The 21,369-nt window shown below is 39.0% G+C and overlaps 1 protein-coding gene across 1 annotated transcript in view; it reads left to right on the top strand.

Annotated features, from left to right (window-relative positions):
* Nucleotides 1–652: 652 nt before the first annotated feature.
* The window catches only part of XPR1 (xenotropic and polytropic retrovirus receptor 1), a 91,916-nt gene continuing 71,199 nt past the window's right edge, over nucleotides 653–21,369 (top strand). The window contains exons 1-2 of the mRNA XM_026703295.2: nucleotides 653–1,097; nucleotides 8,405–8,456. Coding sequence (XP_026559080.1) covers nucleotides 1,029–1,097; nucleotides 8,405–8,456 — 121 coding nt within the window. The 5' untranslated portion in view covers nucleotides 653–1,028. The remainder of the gene's footprint in view (nucleotides 1,098–8,404; nucleotides 8,457–21,369) is intronic.

The raw sequence follows: 21,369 nt of genomic DNA, 5'->3' as shown, positions 1-21,369 counted from the left end.
TCCTCCAATCTATGTGATCAAAAAACTTGATGCCACACAAGGAAAATTTATGTGGGAGTCAGTGGATATACTTATCATAGAATGACACATCTGTGCACGTACATGCGTTATATACATTATATATAATGTCATCAGAAAGAAATAAAACGAAAGGTCTGGTGGGCTAATTATCCATGTAAAAATCACTTTCTCGAATCAGCATGTTAATAACATTATTTTAACAAAATGCAGCGTTCCCCTCCCTTCAAACGAGGTTTTCGGGCAAAGTAACCCTAGGATAAAGCAAAGGGGACCTTAAATAAGTCAACCCCTTTTTTTGCCTCAATGTTAGCCGGAATATTTCCGGCCGCCCCGCAAGGCGCTGCCGCAGGGCAGAAAAAGGGGGGCGTCCCAACCCTGAGATCCCGTTTTGTTTGAAAATCCGCTACCACTCAGGGCGTGCCGTGGGCGTTTTTTGAACGATGGCCCCGCCCCTTTCGAGCTCCTCACACCCCTCTCGCTCCGTTTGTGTGGGATAGGAGGAAAGGCGGCGGGGAGATGAAGTGGGCGTGGCCGATAGCAGTGTTCGTTCTCCCCCCCTCCCCTTTGTTTTCGCCTTACGTCTGCTCTTCGGGAGGAAGGCGGTTCCTGGGGTGATGACGTCAGCTCCCTCAGTGTGGAAAGGCGGGCCCAGGCCAACGGAGGAGAGGAAAGATGGCGGCGGAGGCTGCCGCTGCTTCAGGAGCGCCAGAGGAGGCTGCGGGGCCGCAGCGGGCAACGACGGCGGCAGCCGCGCCAGGGCATTCCTGAAGGGGGAAGCGGGAAAGCGCGCTGTGTGTAAAAAAAAAAAGGAGATTCAAGGGGCGGGGCTCATGTGCGGCGGAGGTCGCAGGCGTCCGCAGCTCAAGCGCCGACAGGAGACATCCCAGCCGGCTCCGGCTTCTTTTGAGCAGGCTCTGAGGCGCTCGAGCGAAGCCGAAAAGTAAAGCAGTGCCTCCAGCAGGCAAGGCTAAGAAGCCAAAGGGGGAGGCAGCGGCAGCGGCAGCAGCATGAAGTTCGCCGAGCACCTTTCCGCACACATCACTCCGGAGTGGCGGAAGCAATACATCCAGTATGAGGTACCTGAGCTCTTCGGGGGTGGGAAAAGAAGGGAAAATTAAAAAGCCGGGGAGAAGCAGCCTTGGGAGGGAGAGGAGCGGCTAGCATCGGAGAGCCTAAAAGCTCTTTGCGTTTGCGGGTGTGGGGGGTGGTGGTCGTGGAAGAAAACGTGAATTAAAGATGCGCGCTTGAGAGCGTTTGTATGTATGTGTGTGTGTATATGGGGGGCGCTCACCTGGTGCAAAGAAAAAGGCTTGACGACGCGCCTCGAGCCGAAAGAGTTGAATGAAAATACCAAGTCTTGCGATTTCGATAGGCGGCGGGTGTGTGTGTGTGTGTGTGCGGGGGGGGTGGGGTGTCTGGTACCAAGGCTTTCAAGTAGGGTCTCCATTTGATGTAGTCGCTCGGAGCCGCCCCCACCCCGCGGTTGGGCGTAGCGGCATCGCAGATGCTTCGCTGATCCTCCAGTTCGGGCCTGCCTGTTTTTTCTCCCCTGGTAGAATTCCATACTCTTCCCTTGCTCCAAGCTGCAGTCTGCTTGCTCTGCTTTTGGGGGCCCGTTGCTTCAGTTCGCGTGCATTGTTGTTTTTTTTTTTAACCCCCTAGCCTTGCAGGGATGGCCGTGTTTTCTTTTAACTTGTCCCCCATTTCAGCTTCCTTTTGCCACAGATTTCCTTGGGCTTTGATGCTCTTCCACACCGGGCTATTTAATCGAGGTGGAAAGGAATAACATTCAAGGGAATTGGGGAGCTTTTGCTAAGCAGCCTTTCTTTTGTGGAAGGTCAGAAGATTCAGCGTTTAGTGGCTCTTCTGTTGGGATATTGCTGTTTCCAAAGAAGACAAGGTGGGAGGGGAAGGCACCTGAAAGGCTGTCTGTGAACTGCTTTTGAAGGAAACTAGATGGCACTGTATCCTAGGATTATTTAGTCTCCACTTTTGACACTTGAGGTTTTCTCCACTACCTACTAACAATTATCCTTAATTAGTCACTGAATTGGTATATGTTGATACAATTCTGAGAGTTAAAACTTTACACTTTACTTTTTTTGGACTTGAAGTTATAGTCTCTTGAGCCTGATCAATGGTGTTCTTGTGGGTGTGGTAATTCCTAGAAATACTGTACTTCTAGAACCAAGCTTGCATAACTCATAGTTTCAATTTTTCATATTTTGTCTGTGTGAGATGGATTGGGCATCAGGTTCAAGGCTTACATCAGTTGCTTTAGCCCAGTTTTTATTGCATTTTTGTTCATTGTATTTGAAGCTTTTGAAGCTTTCAATAATTAAACATTTCTGTTTATTTTATCTCTGTAATGCTTTTTCTTAACACAAGCAATCTGTGTAGGGTTTTTTGTTTGGGGGTTGAATCCTCTGTTTAGAGTTTTACTGGTTGTTTTATTATGATTCTAATAGGAAAAGGACTATAAGTCCTTTTCCTATTAGAATCATTAGCCTCTTAACTAATAGTGAGAAATTGGTTCTAGATGTGTTGGAGGGTTAAGGAATGAAATGGATCCCTTATATGTATGATAGTATTTGAAAGTTTGTGGGTTCCTTTGAATTTTCATTTCTGTATAAACATGACCTAAAACATGATTTATTCTTCACATAAATCTTAAATTTAAAGAGAATCCAATTAAACAAAAACACTATACATGTTTATTAAAGAAAATGATTCAAATCTACATATTTCTGTGTGTCAAAAGAATGTGAATCTTTGCTTTCAGTAACTGGTGAGCCACCCCTTTTCCAATAATTGCAACTAAATGTTTCCAATAACTTAATTAGCTTGCAGATTGTGTTGGAGGATTTTTAATCCATTCCCCCTTAGAAAACAGTTGCAACTTGGAGATGTTGTGTGCTTCTTTGTATAACCTTTCCACTTCAGATCATTCTACAACATTTCTATAGGATTGCAGTCAGGACTTTAATTTGGCTGTTTCAAAGCATTAACTTCCTTCTCCTTTAATCGTTCTTTGATTGTATGACTTGGATATTTTGGATCATTGTCTTGCTGCATGGCTCACTTTCTCATGAACTTCAGTTCATAGACAGATACCCAAATATTTTCTTGTAGAGATTCTAGTACAATTCAGAATTCATAGCTCCATCAATGATGGCAAACTGTCCAGGTCCAGAGGCAGCAAAACAAATTCAAACTATGATACTGCCATCACCATGTTTCAGAGAGATAAGTTTAATGTTTTTCATTCAAGCTAATAGTTACATTTTGGTCTCATCCATCCACAGAGCATTCTTCTAATAGCTTTCTGGCTTATCCACCTGGTCTTTTGCAAACTGTAGACCGGAGGCAATGTTCTTTTTGAAAAGTAGTAATTTTCTCCTTGCAATCCTGATATGCACACTATTTTTATTTATTTTTGTTCTCCAAACTGGTTCCATGAACCAGTGGTTCCATGAACACTGAATGTTCACTAATGCAAGAAAGTTCTTTAATTTCTTAGACATTATTCTGGGATTGTTTCACATCTCCCAGAATATCATGCACCTCTTTGCTGCTCAACCACTCCTGAGGAAAATAACAGTGATATTGAATTGTCTCCATTCGTACCCATTCTGCCTGAGAGTGGACTGGTGAAATCCAAACTCTTTGGAAATGATTTTGTAACTATTTCTATGTGTCATGGCTTGAACAAAGTTTCTGTCCTGGGGAGCATAAACAACTGTTTTGGGGGGATCCTAAAAAATCTCCTTTGTTCAAGCCATGACACATTTCCACATATCTAAAGCAAAGATCATATGTTGATAATGAATACAGTTTTGCCAAGGAAGATCAATTTCGTTAGATTCGATGAAATTTTCAACATTATACAGTCCAAAATGGATTTGTATATTTGTCTAGAGAGAAAGTATTTTATTGATCTGTTAAGCATGCAAGAGCTGTCTTAAGATATCCCAGGTGAGGTATTTAAAAAAAAACCTATAGGTGGTTCTGGAAAATTTTGATACTGCTTTTGGCATCCATGAGATAAATATGTGATCAGTCTAATGCATAATTCAGGCCTTGCTGTTAGCCTAGTATTTTAAATCAAGAAATACTAATGTTCTTCATGAGCCTATTATGATCATAACATTTCCTAGCAACCTTTTTATTGACCATATACTCTTCAACAGGGATAATTCATCCTGGACATTTAACAAATCCTAGAAATTTCTGGATGCTCTTTGATATTCCAGTTAAAGCCATGACTTAAGTAGAGAGATCCATAGGTCTGATAATTCTCAATTGCTGCAGAACTGAATTCATGAAATAGATGGATTGTAATCTGAATTTTGATGGCACAAACTTCATAAAGCTATATCAAATACAAGCCAGAGCGGGTAGTTGTAGCTATGAAACAATCTGTCTTCTGTGTCATTGAAATCTTAGATAGCTGTCCACACTTTTCTCAGTCATTACACTGATCACTAGTGAATATTAGCATAGTTTCTAATAAGTCAACTGAAAGAAGGTCAACTACCTGAAAAAATCAGTAGACAAATTATGGTCTAATTATATCTGGTTATAACTAATCAGGATATCTTTTGTCAAACCTTCCCATTGCTCCATTTAAGCATATGACATATTTTGCTGGTGGTTATGCTTGTTATGCCATACTTTATCAAAGTTCAGTTAACTACCGTTAGCTCACTTTTTATGGGTTCACAAGATGCACTGAGTAATAATGAATTAGATGTGAATAGTACATTAGATTATAAATATGGTTATTTTGTAGTTTATTGTATTATGTGGACAGAGATATTCTGTCTTGGAGTGGAAAGCAGTCCCAATTAGATCCAGCTAATTAACAAAATGCATTGCAAAACAATGTTTGAAACATTGCTTCACACTTGGCTGGAAATGGGTTCATATTCCAGAATGAAGTACAGCAAAAGGCTGTGAATAAAATGTAGGACAAGGTTGGTTGATTGGTATAGGTGCCAAACAAGTACAACAAAATTAAACTATTAAGGTATATGAAATATAATAAAACTAATACAAGAATCCTGCTAAATATAAAACTAATACAAAAACTCTGCAAATCCAACAAAGAATCATATCAGACAGTGTCACAAATCCACCTGACACAATGTCTGGAGAAAAGCTAGGTCTTTAAGACTTTAGTACAAATTGGTAGGATCAGGGTCAGTATGTATATTCGGGCTAACTCCCAGATACAGTGACAGGAAAGATATGTTTACTATAGTATTGTTTAAAAGATGAAACTCAGAGCATGTTTATCCCTATTGAATTTTATTGGATGGGCAAAACTGATCAATGACAGGTGGTCTCTCAAATAATCCAACCTTGTGGGTTAAAGACTTTAAAGGTGATAACTGCATTTTGAAGTATAGCTTCAAACAATCACAAATTAAAATATTGCACATAGTTCACTTATATTGAAACATGAAGATTTTGCCCTAGATTTATAATTGTGGAACATTTCAATGTGATAATCTGAAGACAGTGTGTCTAGGTCTTACTGCATTATGGTTTAATTGTGATTATTGTAGATATACTACTGTTTATTACTAAATATGCCAGAAATGTACTGTAGACTAGTTATTTATATAACAGTCATGGCTGAAAGTGGTCTGGTTAAGATTATTGCAGAGTTTGGATTTTACATTTTTTTCTTGAATTTGATTAGACAAGAATGTATCTAAATGTTCATGATCTTGACAGTTCATATGGTGAAAGCAGGCTGTGAAAGAAGAGAAAGATATTTTGAGTTTAATGAGAATCCGAGAAGGTTTCATTTGTAAGACTTAGTTCTAGCTCATTAATATTTAAAAATTGGGGTAAAATATACAGGTAGTCCTTGCTTAATGACCATTCATTCAGCTACTGTTCAAACATGTAATGGTGCTGAATGGTGGTAGTTATGACTAGTCCTTGGAGTTCCAGTTGTTTCAATGTCCCCCTTTTCACATGATTGAGATCTGGGTGGTTGGTGGCTAACTTATGATTATGATGGTGGCAGCATCCCATAGTCACACAATTTCCATTTGCAACCTTTGCCAGCTTCCAACAGGCAAAATCAATGGGGAATCTGTAGGAAGTTGCAAATGGTGACCATGTAACATTCTTGCTGATTTTCTCAATGATTTGCTTAATAACAGCACATAGGAGTATCAATTGCCATCACTAAGTGACATGGTCACATGACATGCTGCATGACATGTCACTTAGTGAAAGCAATTTCTGGGAAAAAAAGAAGATGATATGTCATCAGATGTCTGCAAGTTCAATCTTGCATTCAACATATGTCAGATTACAAACTGAATTTTAAATATCAGAGTGTTTTAATTGGTTTTGTAGTTTATCAAGTTAAGTTTCAGGTATACTGTAGAACTAATGCATGGTATAACTTTAAAAAGAAAGACAATCACATTGGTTATATGGAAAACAGATTATGTCTAGTCTTGAAGTTAAGCTTACATGTACAATTTGTACAGAAACAAAGGTAGATTATTTGAAGTGTTGGTTACATTGGCAGTGTCCTTTTCTGAAGGACACAGAATTGACAAGAGCTATTCAAACTGAAGTATGGAAACAAAATCCTTTCCACCCTTAATAAAAGCAGCCCTGCCCTGCCTATAGCAATTAACTCGGTGAAAAATACTTCCATTGGCACAAATAGAAGTTTCAAGTCCTGGAAATAGATTTGAGGCTGAGCCCCAATCTGTCCTTGCCTAGTAACTTCTATATCTTTAAAATGAACATGTTTTGAGCCTTTAGTAAAACTGTGACGCCTCTGGTGCAAATAAACTGCTTGTTGAAACATAGTATAAATTAATATTGCAAGGCACTGAGTTAATAATGGTAAAGAAAAATGATGATACCAATTTTACTCTGGTCTCTTTTCTTGATGTAACTTAATTAACCAAATAATAATAGTAACTTGAAGTGTCAGAAATGTTCCAGCTGATGGGGAGATTGGCATTGGCTCTCGTAATTGTATGACATTTTTATTCAATAAAGCATAATTCTAAAACTTGTATGAAACTGTTATGACATAGATCAGCATGCAGTTAATTTGTTGCAACATGGAGGTCAGTTGATGAAGTTTTGAAAGCAATTTGTTTTTCTATTTTTCCATTTTCATTTCCAGGTTGTCCTTTTAGACTTTGTATCTGTATTGCAAAGTCATACATTTCAGCTAGTAATTCTTCAGAGGTGTTTTGATATTTCTGTTTACTTTCTTCTAAACTGTGACTGCTCATCACTCATTGCTTACTTTTAGATGAAAGACTGAGGCCTTAAAGTTTGGTTTGCTAAGTTAAATCCATAGTTCAACAGATAGATGCCACATGAGTTGAACTCAACTTCTGCTGATTGACATTACTGAATACTTGGGTCTTAATATTTAACATTAACCCATGGAGGTTAATGTTTTCCTAATCAGTTTCTCTGAGTTTTCCACATTTTTATCTAATAATGTCATCGTAATTAATTAGGGACCCCAATGCGGGACCCCAATTTCAAGGGTTCCTACTGAAATTTGTACAGATAAAAGAAACAACAGTTTCTGTTGCTAATGATAGAAACAGCATAATTATTAAAAGGGGTCCTCGACTTATAACACAACTGAACCCCAAATTTCTATTCCTAAATGAGACAATTGTTATGTGAATTTCCCCCCATTTTACGACCTTTCTTGACACAGTTGTTAAGTGATTCTCTACAGTTGTTAAATTAGTAACAAGGTTGTTAAGTGAACCTGGCTTCCCCATTGACTTTCCTTCTCAAAATGTCGCAAAAGGTGGTACATGACTCCAGGACATTGCAACTGTCATAAATATGAGTCAGTTGCCAACTTGTGAATTTTGATTGTGGGGATACTGCAGTAGTCATTAAATGTGAAAAATGGTCATAAGTCACTTTTTTCAATGCTATTGTAACTTTGAACAGTCACTAAAGGAACTGTTGTAAATCAAGGACTACCTGTTTAATGCATACTATAGACTACTCTTGTGGTCATTCATGCTGCTAATATAATCTGCTTCTTCCTCTTCTCCAATTCCCAACTAACATTACAAGACTTAATGTGAATGATAACAGAAAATGGAGACCCTTAAAAATATAGCAGAGCTTTGCTTTGCTAATCAGTGTCTTCCTTGTGCTAAATGTTTGTGGTCAGTGTGTAGAATTCATCTCATTTGACATTGGAAATAAGTGAAATAACATTAAATTTACATTCCTTGGTTTTGTTTGTTAGCCTTAAGGGGTGATGGGATTTAATTGCTAATTGATTTAAATTATGCAGATCAAATGACTTAATATGCTAGTGCTGACAAATTTATTTTTCCTTCTTTCCTGATAGGCTTTCAAAGAGATGCTGTATGCTGCTCAGGACCAGGCCCCTTCTATAGAAGGTATAATGCAAGCTATAATTATTTTAATTATATTGATTAATTATATTAATGTTCAATAGTTCCCTATGAGAATCCAGATACCACTTTCTATATATAGCCAAAAAATGGGGTAAAAAGAAATCATTTCACCAATTTGTTTTTGAGCTGAAAACAACTTACAAAAATGATCAAAGTGATACATTTCAAGCACAAAACAACTGTTTCTATATTAAGTGGAGTGTTTTAAACTTGCAGTGGCTTGAGTTAGAAATGTTTTGTACACTGTTAGTAATGTTACAAACCACAATCTGTATTGTAATGTAATATGTTCTTCCTTAACTCTCAATTTTTACTACAGTATTCTCAAAAATCAATTTAAAACTTCTCGTTTGTACCATTTTCTACATTTTTCCAAAAGTAGGTGCTAGAGGTTTCATTTTGCTTCTTGATCATGGGCATAAAACAGCACAGCATTTAAAATATGTTTGTAGAAATTAAATATAATTATTTTCAATTCATTGTAATTCACAGAACAAAAATTGAGCAATCTGCTCAGTTTTAACTATTTTCTGGTACACAGGAGGAAGAGGAGAAAATAATAAGTATCATGGAAATAGACTAATATGGTGTTTGGTTTTTTTTTTTAAATAAGACCAGTTGCATATGGCAATCAAAATTATTCACTGCAGTTATATGCCTCTTTAAATCTTGTGGTCTCTCTGTTTATTTTTCACATTTCTAACCCACTACAATCAAAAGATTCCCAACATCTTACATAAAATATAAAGCTAAGAAAACACCCCCCAAGTAGCAAAAATTATTTAATTTATATGCAGTCGTGGGAAACTGAGAAATAGGCATTTATCTGTCCTTGCTTTCAAAATGTTGTTTCTAAACTGCACAAGGATATCTTGCTATTTGGTCAGATGGCAATGTTGCATTAAAATGAAATTGTAAGAACACAATATGATTAGTACAAATTTAATATTAAATTAAATTTGTACTAATCATATTGTGTTCTTACAATTTCATTTTAAAACCAATGTACAAAGAAATTGGTTAAATGCTTGTATAAATACAAATAGTTACTAGTCTATCTTTTATATGTTTTATGTTTTTTATTTATTAAATTCATTTTTATATCCCACCTTTATTATTTTTATCAATAACCCAAACAATGAACATATCAAACATTCCTTCCTTCTCCTATTTTTTCCCATAACCTGTGAAGTGAGTTGGAGTTGGACTGAGAAAGAGTGTTTGATCTAAGATCACCGAGTTGTCTTTCATGGCTAAGGCAGGACTTGACTTCATGGTTTCCTGCTTTCTAAGCCAGTGCCTTGGATCAAACTAGCTCTCCCCTTGGATTTTCTGGAATTTTGATTTTTTAGCAATCTAATGTCTGCAGAAGACATTAATTATTGGGCTGCTCAAGATAAAGGTAAAGGTTCCCCTCACACATATGTGCTAGTCGTTTCTGGTTCTAGGGGGTGGTGTTCATCTCTGTTACAAAGCCGAAGAGCCAGCACTGTCCGAAGACATCTCCGTAGTCGTGGCTGGCATGTCTAAATGCCACAGATACACAGAACACTGTTACCTTCCCATCGAAGTAGTCCCTATTTTTCTACTTGCATTTTTACATGCTTTTAAACTGCTAGGTTGGCAGAAGCTGGGACAAGTAACGGGAGCTCACTCCATTACATGGTGCTAGGGATTCAGACTGCTGAACTGCCGACCTTTCTGATTGACAAGCTCAGGGTCTTAGCCACTGAGCCACCGCATCCCCACTCATTGGGTTGCTTAGATGGGGAAAAAATCAGATACTGGATTTTTTTGGATTTGGAGGATTTGTTTCAATATAGTAAAATTTGTCATAAACTAGTTACACAAATTATTATTTCAATTTACTTTATATAACTTTGGATATGTATCAGTATTGCTTGTGCAGAACTGATTGAATTAATGGCTCTAATGGGAACAATCTGCCCTATGGATTTGACATAGATGGCCTTACAATCTGAGGCATCTGAATGTAGAACTAGTATTGGAACCAACTGAATTTGAAAAACTATGTAAGTTTATATAAGGAAGAGAATGATTATTGCCCCCATACTGTTTAACCTGTACAATAAATACATTCTATAAAAGAATGGGGGTGACAGCTAGAATCAAAATTGAGAGTCAAAACAGTGAAACATGCAGATATGCAATTAGGTTAGAAGCTTTAGAACAGCTTTTTATGGAAATAGAAAATAATAACTATGAATTAATATTAAATGTTAAAAGAAAACATGATCCCACATGCTAAATGAATTTGAAATTGACAGTAAAGAAGTGATAGGTGGTTTTGCTTTCTTTGTTTTAATGGCAGATTTAGGCAAGATTATGAAGGACAAGGTCATTTCTGTGACAAAGAAGATTGGAAATGTTAAAGCAATGTGTTTCCATTGGTGACTGTTTTGAGAACTGAAGATTGATAATCCAAAAAGAAGCAGGTGTCCTTGAAGTATGAATATAGAGGCAGATACCAGTATTTAGTATCATTGATTGCAAAAAGCATATCCATTAATTCTGAACTAAATAAAGACTGATTATTTGAGGTAATGTAATTCACATATGTTGAACAGATGATACAAGCAGAAGGTGGGCTTGAAGAGGATTCTGTTTGGCAAGTTTATGGGAAGTAGAAAGAAGGATAAAGCAACTGATAAAATTGATGAACAAAAACAAGGAAATTGCTGGGGTGTCCTTGAAAGAGCTGTAAATTAAGGTTAGAGACAAGTCAAGGTAAAGAATGTTTGTCTATACAATCACCATGCTTCCAGCCTGAGTCAGTGGTATCTATCTAAAATAATTATGTATAAGAGCAACCAGCATTTTAACCGAGTAGACTAGAAAAAGCATAACTATCTCATTGCCAAATATTATCAAACTTATGTAAATAGATCTTTTGACTATAATAATGTTAAAGGTAAAGGTGTCTCTGCAGATTTTATACTGCTAGTCATTGCCACCAAAGGGGGGGGGGTGCTCATCTCCATTTCAAGGCCATTGAGCCAGTGCTGTCCAAAGAGATTTCCACAGTCATGTGGCCAGTATGACATCATGGAGCTCTGTTATCTTTCCACTGAAGTGGTACCTATTTATCTACTTGCATTAAACTTTTCAACTGCTAGGTTGGCAGGAGCTCACCCCATTGCATGGCGTTCAGGTCTCAAACCTGGGCTGCTGCATTCCAGCTGACAAGCCAAGCATCTTAACTGCTTTGCTACCACAACCCAATATACAGTATTAACATAAATTCAGAAATATTTGCCATCAGATTAAATAAATGTAATTCAGTATGAACTGGATTTTGGAAACTTGTAGATTTGACTGATTTAGTAATTTTTCTAAATCAAATGATTCCATCTTGCTTTGAGAAAGCTATTAGTAAGCTCTGATTTGCCTTTGATGAGAATAAGTTCTCACTGAGAAAAAAGTGGTAGGAGCATGGAATCAAATTCTATCCTTGCAAATGCTTTTATGTTAGATGATTTCTGGGCCCCGATTATCTTCAGAGTAACAGAGTTGAAAGGGACCTTGGAGGTTTTCTAGTCCAAACCCCTGCTTAGGCAGGAAACCCTACACCACCTCTTCTTAAAAACTTAGCATTTACAACTTCTGGAGGTAAGTTGTTCCACTGTATTTTAACTGTCAGGAAATTTCTCCTTAGTTCTAGGTTGCTTCTTTCCTTGATTATTTATTTATGTTATTTTATTTATTTTAATCTGTCAATCGCTTACAAGATAATACCGTGTTTCTCCAACAATACAGCCTCCCCCAATAGGAAGTCCCAGCATGCTTTATAGGCATACAATCAAATTAAGCCCCTCCCCCCAAATTATATTAAACATACAAAATGGGGCCTATATTAAACATACAAAATGGGGGGAATGGTGGGGGGGCTGGCCATTAGGAAGTACTTTTGTTGCATACCCGGATATGGTGCTACCTGCGTTGACCTTGGTGTTGGTGGGGCACTTCGTATCGGGAAACCTTCCGCCACCATTGCTTTCCCTTCTCCCCGTGCTGCTGCAGCGTTTAAAGCAATGCTGTGGCGTTTGGCGCAGCCACGTGGGGCCAGCCAGGGCTCCTCCCTGCAACTGGAGCCTGGCGGAGACACTCGGCTTCAGGCCCTCCTGTCACCACCTTCCCTTCACCTTCGAAGGCAAAGCCAATTCTTTTAAAAACAATGCTCTACTACCAGTACGACAAAGCCTCCCCTGCCCGAGAGGGCAGCCCAACCCCATGTGGGGAGGCGAATCTCCCGGGGCCGCAGCGCAGGATTGGCCCACCTCGGGAGAAGCGCCCAGCCGCCCATCCCTGCCTGGTGCTGGGCAGAGTCGAAGAGCTTCACCCAGGGCGCCCAGCGCAGCTGACAGGCATGCCCTTCTGCCCAGCAGCAGAGCTCTTGCCAAGGCAGCGAGTGCCTCCCCATTGGGCCCTCCGCTTATCCCGCCAGGGCCGCACTGGAGCCGTGCGGGCTGGGCAGAGCCGGGAAAGCGAGCTGCGGGTACGCGCCTGCCTGCCAACCGAAAGAGCCAGACCGACCAGAGCTTGGCTTCCTTTCCAAGTCCCTCCAGCCTGAACCTGAAGGGGCCACCGGGAGAGGCTGCCTGAGGCAGTGATAGCACCCACCCATCCGCGGACAGGGAGGCGAGGCGATGGCAGCACTGCTTCCCTGGCCAGCGGGTCCGGCGGAGAGAGCCCGAAGCCGCCCGTCCTTTCCATCTCTCGCCCAGCCCGTCCCCATCCCCACGCATCTCCAAACGCACCGGCAGCTCCAAACGCTGCAGCGGCATGGGCATTGGGCAGAGGCGCTCACTCGTCGGGCCTCAGCTTGGAGGAGGACGCGGCACAGGCCGTCACCTTGCCTCCCTGTCCACGGATGGGTGGGTGCTATCACTGCCTCGGGCGGCCTCTCCCGGTGGCCCCTTTGGGTTCGGGCTGGAGGCACCTGGGAAGGAAGCCAAACTCGGGTCGACCCGGCTCTTTTGCTTGGCAGGCGGGCGCGCACCCGCGGCTCGCTTTCCTGGCCCTTCCGAGCCCGCACGGCTCTGGCAGGATGAGCGGAGGGTCCAGTGTGGAGGCGCTTGCTGCCTTGGCGAGAGCTCTGCTGCCGGGCAAGAGGGCCTGCCTGTCAGCTGCGTTGGGCACCCCAGGCAAAGCTCTTCGTGCTCTGCCTGGCGCCAGGCAGGGATGGTGGCTGGGCGCTTCTCCCGGGGTGAGCCGATCCTGCACTGAGGCCCCGAGAGATTTGCCTCCCTACGGGTTGGGCTGCCCTCTCGGGCAGGGGAGCCTTTGTCATACCGGTAGTAGGGCGTCATTTTTAAAAGAATTGGCTTTCCCTTCGAAGGTGAAGGGAGGGCAGCAACAGGAGCGCCTGAAGCTGAGTGTCTCCGCCGGGCTCTGGTTGCATGGAGGAGCCCTGGCTGGCCACGCATGGCTATGCCAAACACCGCGGCGTTGCTTTAAACGCCGCGGCAGCACGGGGAGAAGGAAAAGCAACGGTGGCGGAAGGTTTCCCAATACGAACTGCCCCACCAACGCCGAGGTCCACATCCAATCCGTCGCCGCCCACCCGAGGATGCAAGAGGGGGGGAATTAAGTCACCCCTGAAAAGACGGCCTAGCCATTTTTGGGGGGGTCAAAAAAAATAAGGCCTGGCCTTATTTTGTGAGAAACACGGAAGGTATAAGTATATACATCGTTATGAATACATGAAATGGGTACATATAAGAAAAATAAAAGAAACAATAGGACAAGGATGGTAGGCACATTGGTGCGCTTATGCACGCCCCCTACAGACCTCTTAGGAAAGGGATTAGTTTCCCCCCATTGCTTCTTGTTCTATTCTCAGGTGCTTTGGAGAATAGCTTGACTCCTTCTTTGTGGCAGTCTCAGAGATATCGGAACACTGCTATCATGTCACCGCTAGTCCTTCTTTTCATAAGACTCGACATATCCAGTTCCAGTAACGGTTCTTTATATGTTTTAGCCTCCAGTCCCCTAATCATCTTTGTTGTTCTTCTCTGTATTCTTTCTAGAGTCTCAACATCTTTTTTACATTGCGGCGACCAAAATTGGATCCAGTATTCCAAGTGTGGCCTTACCAAGGCATTATAAAGTGGTATTAATATGTCACGTGATCTTGATTCTATCCCTCTCTTTATGCAATCTAGAACTGTGTTGGCTTTATTGGCAGCTGCAACACACTGCTGTCACATATTTAAGGGATTGTCCACTAGGACTCCAAGATCCCTCTCAGTCACCACTGTTGAACAAGGTACCACATATACTATACCTGTGCATTTTGTTTTTCTTGCCTAAATGTAGAACCTACCTTCTTTCACCATTGAATTTCATTTTGTTAGTTAGCACCCAATGTTCAAGTCTGTCAAGATCCTTCTGTATCTTAAGCCTATCTTCTGGAGTGTTGGCTATTTTTGCTAGCTTGGTGTCATGCATCCATGTAGATGCAGTTCCATTGAGAACTACATGTTAAGTGCGGTTGGTCAGCCAGTTACGAATCCATCTGGTGATGATGCTGTCTAACTCACATTTTTCTATTTTATCAAGTAGTAGGTTATGGTCTACTTTGTCAAATGCCGTACTGAAGTCCAAGTAAATTATATCGACAGCATTCCTTTGGTCCACTAATTTTGTCAATTTGTCAAAGAATGCAATAAGGTTAGTCTGGCATGATCTGTTTTTGACAAACCCATGTTGGTTTTTGGTTATCACTTTGTTTGCTTCTAGGAGTTCATTGATTCGTTGCTTGATTATCTTTTCCAGAATCTTCCCTGGTATTGAGGTCAGGCTGATGGGTCTGTAGTTTTCTGGATCTATTTTCTTTCCTTTTTTGAATATCGGAACCACACCAGCTCTTTTCCAATCCTCTGGCAATTCCCCGGTGCTCCAGGATCTTTGAAAGATATAGTTCAGTGGTTCTGAGATCACATCTGCCAGTTCTTTCAGAACTTTGGGATATGATCCATCTGGTCCTGGTGATTTGAACTCGTCCAGCGTAGACAGATGCTCACTTACCATTTCCTTTCCTATTTTAACTTGTGTTCCGAATCTTTTTTTTTTTGTGGTGCTCTTTTTGAAACTGTTTTGAATTTGGACTGTTTTTTCCCCCTTTCTGTAAAGACATCTTTATTTGGTTAGAATACAACTCTTCTCAGTATTAGTGCAGTTTTCAGCATAGCTGTATATTGTACATTCTAATTCTTAATACTTAAGAAATTTCTTAGAATTTTTGTTATTTTAAGGGACAGGGCCTAAATAACAGATAGAGGTTGACTGACAATATTAAAGTGATGGGAACTTTGATTACAAGTGGCCATGCTTTGTTAGAATAAAAAGCTTAATTAAAAAAATAACAAAATTATAAACCACGCATTTTTAAAAGGCTGATTTTAGTACATTAAAAGAAATGATGAAGATGTAATGGGAAAAAATTTAAAGGCAAAAGTATTTCAACCAGCTGGGATATCTGGAAAAAAAACTTGAAGAATACCATTTCAAACAACACTAATGTGGGAAGAAAACCAGAATGCATTTAATGGACCCAGGGGGATTGAAAAGGTAGCTTGCTGACAAGCTGAGGCTAAAGAAGGATGCTCCTTGGAAATGAAAAGAAAGTCTAACAACCAAGGAATTTATAAATCTGGACTTCAGAAATGTAAGAAAAGGAAGTTTTGTGGACGGCTTAATGCTCAGATAGGAATATGGTCCCTATATATACTTGTAAAATTGATTAAAAAAGAGAGAAATGTTCACAGCTTCCTACTCCATCCACCAAATGTACATATGTAAGCAATAGAATTTACTGGTAAGGCATTTTGAGATTGCTGTTATTTCAGTAATTTGCCACTTTAGAATTAACATTTTTATGTTAATCCTGTGCTTGTACTTAACTGCCTATGCTTGTTACAACTTGAAATAACTGTTCACACTTTCCATTACATTGTTTGGTGGATGTTATAACCCTGTACCATGAGGATGCAGTTTGTCAATAAACATTTATACTATCACTTCTGATTTTAGCATGGACAATTGCTATGGGCACTTTTGCAAATAATATTTTGTTAATGAGTTATTAGTGCTTGGCTGTAAAAATACACTTTGTCACATTGTTTAATCAATTCACACTTCATTTGTTTCTGAGATTTAAAGACCCACTACTTTCTACTGAGGAGGTTGGATATATTTTAATAGTATTTTAAATAATCAGACTATAGCTTACCAGAATTCTGTGAAATTAAGAGCCCTCATAATAAAAATCAAGAAAATTTAGAATTTAAATTTAAAAAAATTAGAATTCTTATAACAATATGAAAACCTTCCAAAGGAACTTTACTGTCCTGTGATGTAATTCATGACAGAAATGATAGTTTAATTTTATTGATTTGCTTTGATGTTGCAGCGTAGTGTTTATTGTAGGAAGAATGCCCAGGAGATCATTAGGTAACTGTCTTTATGATTCATTGATTTTAAAGTCAATAAATAAAGTAAAAACCTACAGAATAGGTCAACTACTTCCTTGTCTCCATATTTTTCAGGCTTGAACATTTTACAATTAAACTCAAATTAATCTTTGTCCCCCAGGTGAACATGCCCAGTACTAAATTGTGACAATATTTGATTAGTTTGCAACCCTGTATTCAGAATCTACAAGGGTATATAAGTATATGTACAAGAGTATACAATGACATTTACATAAAAGAGGAATATTAATATTTTTGTGGCCAAAATTGACATATTAGGACTTCAAATGTGGTATTTAATAGTGGAAACTATACATTAAACATTCCATTGGGTTATTAGGAATGCTACGGGTTTTTAATGTTGAAGTATAGAACAACAAGTGCAGTTTGATTTATAAATTAGAAATAACACATTAATGCCAGCAGTTTGTACATATGAAAGATGGGATATGCACCATATATTTTTAGCATATTTACAAGTTTTCCCAACTAGGACTCTCTCCCAGTTGTCTACAGTATTATCTCTGAGCTATGAGCAGGCAAGAACCACACTCAGACAACATCTACCTAATATAGACCAACAAACTGGATGCAGGAAATATACTTAGCTTCTTATGATGGACATTCAGGGATACATTTTGGCGCCAGCTACGTATCTCACACATCTCAATACTTCCAACCAGAGAAGGGCCTTTACCTTAGCCTGATGTAATGTACTATTTTCAGCACTCCTAGTTGGAAGATACAAAATGATACCATACTCTTTATAAGTATGTTCTTGTGACTCAGAACATCTAGAAGCAACTGAATATTTCTTTTGCCAGTTTTACAGAGCATCACAAAATGCTCTAATTGCCCCACTGCTGGTTAGTAAAACAGGGTATAATGGCCAGCAATACAAGCAATTCTTATTTTATTATATTAATCCTGAAATAATTTATAAGATTGCCAGGTTCTGTGCAGTGGCAGACAAAATTATAGAAAGAATAATTAAGAGTAATTGAACTTGTTTGAGCAAGGAACAGTTCTGCCACAGCATTACCCACTGGTCATTTTTCTTATGTGAGCTGCTGTATTGTACCTTCTTCAGATTTGTCAGGGACTCTCTAATTCTACATTTTAGATTAGTTTTAACTATTAAGAATGATGCTTTTTAATGTGTGTGTGCATGTGCATATGTTAAATGATTGCAATAAAGTTGGTTGAATTTTAATTTTAGTACATGTGACTTTATCTCTCCATCGTGCAGTTAACTACACTGAGATGACAGTACTTGGATTTATATTTCAGTAACATTTGCTCTGGCCATAAGTATTTTTTTTCCTTGGTATAAATCAAGTTTTTTAATGTATGCGACATAGATTGGGAAGGGAGATTGAAGTTATGTATTGAAGGCATGCATATTAGAATTCTGCTAATGTTAGCAGTATGTGAATAATAAAGCATGCATTTTGGTGATAAACCACTAGACTCTCTGTCCTTAATCTTGCAACAACATGAAAAATAAAGGATAAAGTAACCGGGGAAATAAGGTTATAGTTTCATATATACTTGAATTTTTCAAGGAAGTCTGAAGTCCAGTAGTTAAAAAACAAGTCAGTGCTGCACATATTTTATTTTTATTTTGCTATCATACTTCACAGTGAAATTTAGTCTGTTGGTTGTGTTTTGCAATAGGTGGTCAGAATGTTCCTTTTTATTTACCTTTGGATGCAAAGCAACTTAAAAATATTAAATGTGTCCTTGCTTATAGCTCTTGGTTCACATTTTAGTTTGAAGGGAAGACTGTGAAGATGTGTGTTGACATGTAGATGTGTTAAAACCTCTGTCTTGCCCAGGCTTGTCCAACTGCAGCTGTTGTTGCTGGGTTATAACTCCTTAATAATCTCTGTTTATGTGAGGCATGTTTGAATATAACAACTTCAATTTGTTAAATTATATTTGACAAAAAATAAATAAACTTTCATACTAACCAGGTTCTGAAATTTTGGGAGGGTAATGCCTTTGAGTGAGTTTGGACTCCTGACAGGGCCTGAAGCTTTGTTCGCATGATTTTCAGAAGTGACTGGCTTCTAGGGCTGAGAAAGAGCAACTAGCCCAAAGTCATCCACTTGACTTCCAGACTGATAATTTAACCATTATACCAAATTGGTTCTCTCAGACATCAAACTAGGTCATAATATGGCTTGTTTTGGTTAACAGTGTGGTATGAAGTTAGTCATTGTACTTTCAAAATATGACTTTGGAAAGAGATGAGTTATCTAGTAAAAGTTGATTATTCTATCCTTGAAACTTGGAGGAAGGAAAAAAGAAAGTGACATTGGAGAGATACTGGAGTTTGGGCTTTGGACCGCTTACTCTTTTTTTTCAGATGTTGTTTAAGATGAAACAGGTTAAGAAAAAAAGGTTATTCATTCCTCATTTATTCATTCCACATTTATGGCTTAGCTTGCAATATGGACCCTGCATGATGCAGTTTACTCTGTTAACAGTATTTAGGCAGGTCATAATTTAATGCAGTATTGTGGTCCTTTACATCTGTAGTTGAAGATGTAGCTAGCATTTGTCAAAATAGGAAAAGTGTACACCCACAGGAAGTCCTTGACTTATGATGACAATTGACCCTGGAATCTTGGTCATCGAGTGAAGCAGTCATTAAGCTTTGCTCAACAGCTACAATCCCATCACTCCTGCTTTTGGTCATTAAGCAGTTGCATGGGCTATTAAGCAGACAGAGGTGCCTCGGGGGAGAGGTCCCTGGGAGGCTCCACTCATGAGCGGAAAATCCCTCCTGTCAAAATCCAAGCAGGATTTTCAGACTCGCGCATAACGTGGGCCAGACATCCCAGGGTTTCCCTCACCTTCCTAAAGGATGCTGCACTCCTTATTGTGCTGCCTCTCCATGTTTTGTTTGGGTTTTAGCTCCATCTAGTCTTTAGGGGCTGGTTTAAGGATGTCAGTTTCTCTCTGAGTGCAGAAGAAAATGCCTTTGGTGCAGAAGCAGAGGTCCACTTCTATATGCTGCTTGAAGGAAATCAGCGCTCCTTCACACCCAAAAATGAGCTGTATGCAAAAATAGAGCTCAGGTCATCAGGCTCTGAGTTCCATTTCTCCATCTTGTTGAAGGAGTTCAGCTGCCCTTGGCAGACAACTGGTTTGCGGAAGCCAGCAGAGAAAATTGCAAATGGTGATCACATGATTGTGGAGCCCTGGGCAATAATTTGTGAGTGCAAACAGTTGCCAAGTACTCAGTTTCTGATCACGTGACCAAGGGAAAGGCAGTGTGACATAAGCACTAGGCCATAATTCCATATCAATGTGCAAATTATAAAAGTCTGAAAAATCAAGTTAAGCGATGTGATGCAAGAAAATATCACTTGCTAATAATATCTGCAATACTTTTAAAACAAAAGCAGTATTGAATAGACATTCTCCTTGAATTATTCTGACAGAAATATGACAAGATAGATAACAGCCGACTTGCAACAGAGGAAGCAAGTTGTTTAACTTTCATTGGAAACTGGCACAGTCTGAAGTTTTGTAGTTCCTTGACAGAACACAATGTAAAGAACAAGTCTAAAAAAACCCTGATCTCAATATTTTATTTAATAGTTTAAATTCAGAAAACTTAAGTCAAGTTTAAATATAATAAATCTCTGCTTATAATAGTTCAAACACAAAATGGTTGCTAAATCAGTATTCAAATATATTTTAAAAACTAAACAAATTATTGAAGTTTAAGATGCTTTATATAAAATAGAATTTATGTTAATTGCTGTAGTAATGCTGGTAAATTAATTAATCATAGTTAAGACAGCAATTTGCTCCAGAATTGAAACAAATGCATAATTCTAAAAATATTTTTCAATTCGTTAATCATTTTTAGCTGAGGATAAAAATAGCTGTTGACCAATCTGAGTGAAGATCAAAAACCACACTATTTCAATAAGGGTGTATGAAATGGCATCAGATTACTGGCTATTTCAAATACATTTTTTCCCTTTATAGTAACTTCACTTGCTTATCATGCTGATTGACAATTCAAAATGCTCATTGTTGAAACTGATGAATAATTCTGGCTAGGATCTTCTTGGCTTTGGGAGAAGTACACCAACTATTGAAATCATATTAACTATTTAACCATTAATTGTTCTATTTGATTACATTCTTTAAAATGTAGTTAAAACTTGAAAAATTAAGTGCATTAAATATATTTTTGTTCGCCAGCACTAACATCTTTTCCAGAATCCTTTTCAGAAGGACGAGATATTTATGGGCATTGGCAGTGAGTTAAAAACAGGTCACATAAATGTCCTATATCAAGCCAATAAAGCATTTAACTGAAAACATGATAATTGCATCTCATATAGTGTAATTATTTCCCATCAACAACTTTTTTT

Source organism: Pseudonaja textilis, chromosome 3 (assembly GCF_049901715.1).
Source record: "Pseudonaja textilis isolate UNSWEBS1 chromosome 3, rPseTex1.2, whole genome shotgun sequence".
NCBI classification, from domain to species: Eukaryota; Metazoa; Chordata; class Lepidosauria; order Squamata; family Elapidae; genus Pseudonaja; species Pseudonaja textilis.
Note: the sequence above shows the minus strand (reverse complement) of the source record. Positions and strands in the feature narration are given on the sequence as shown.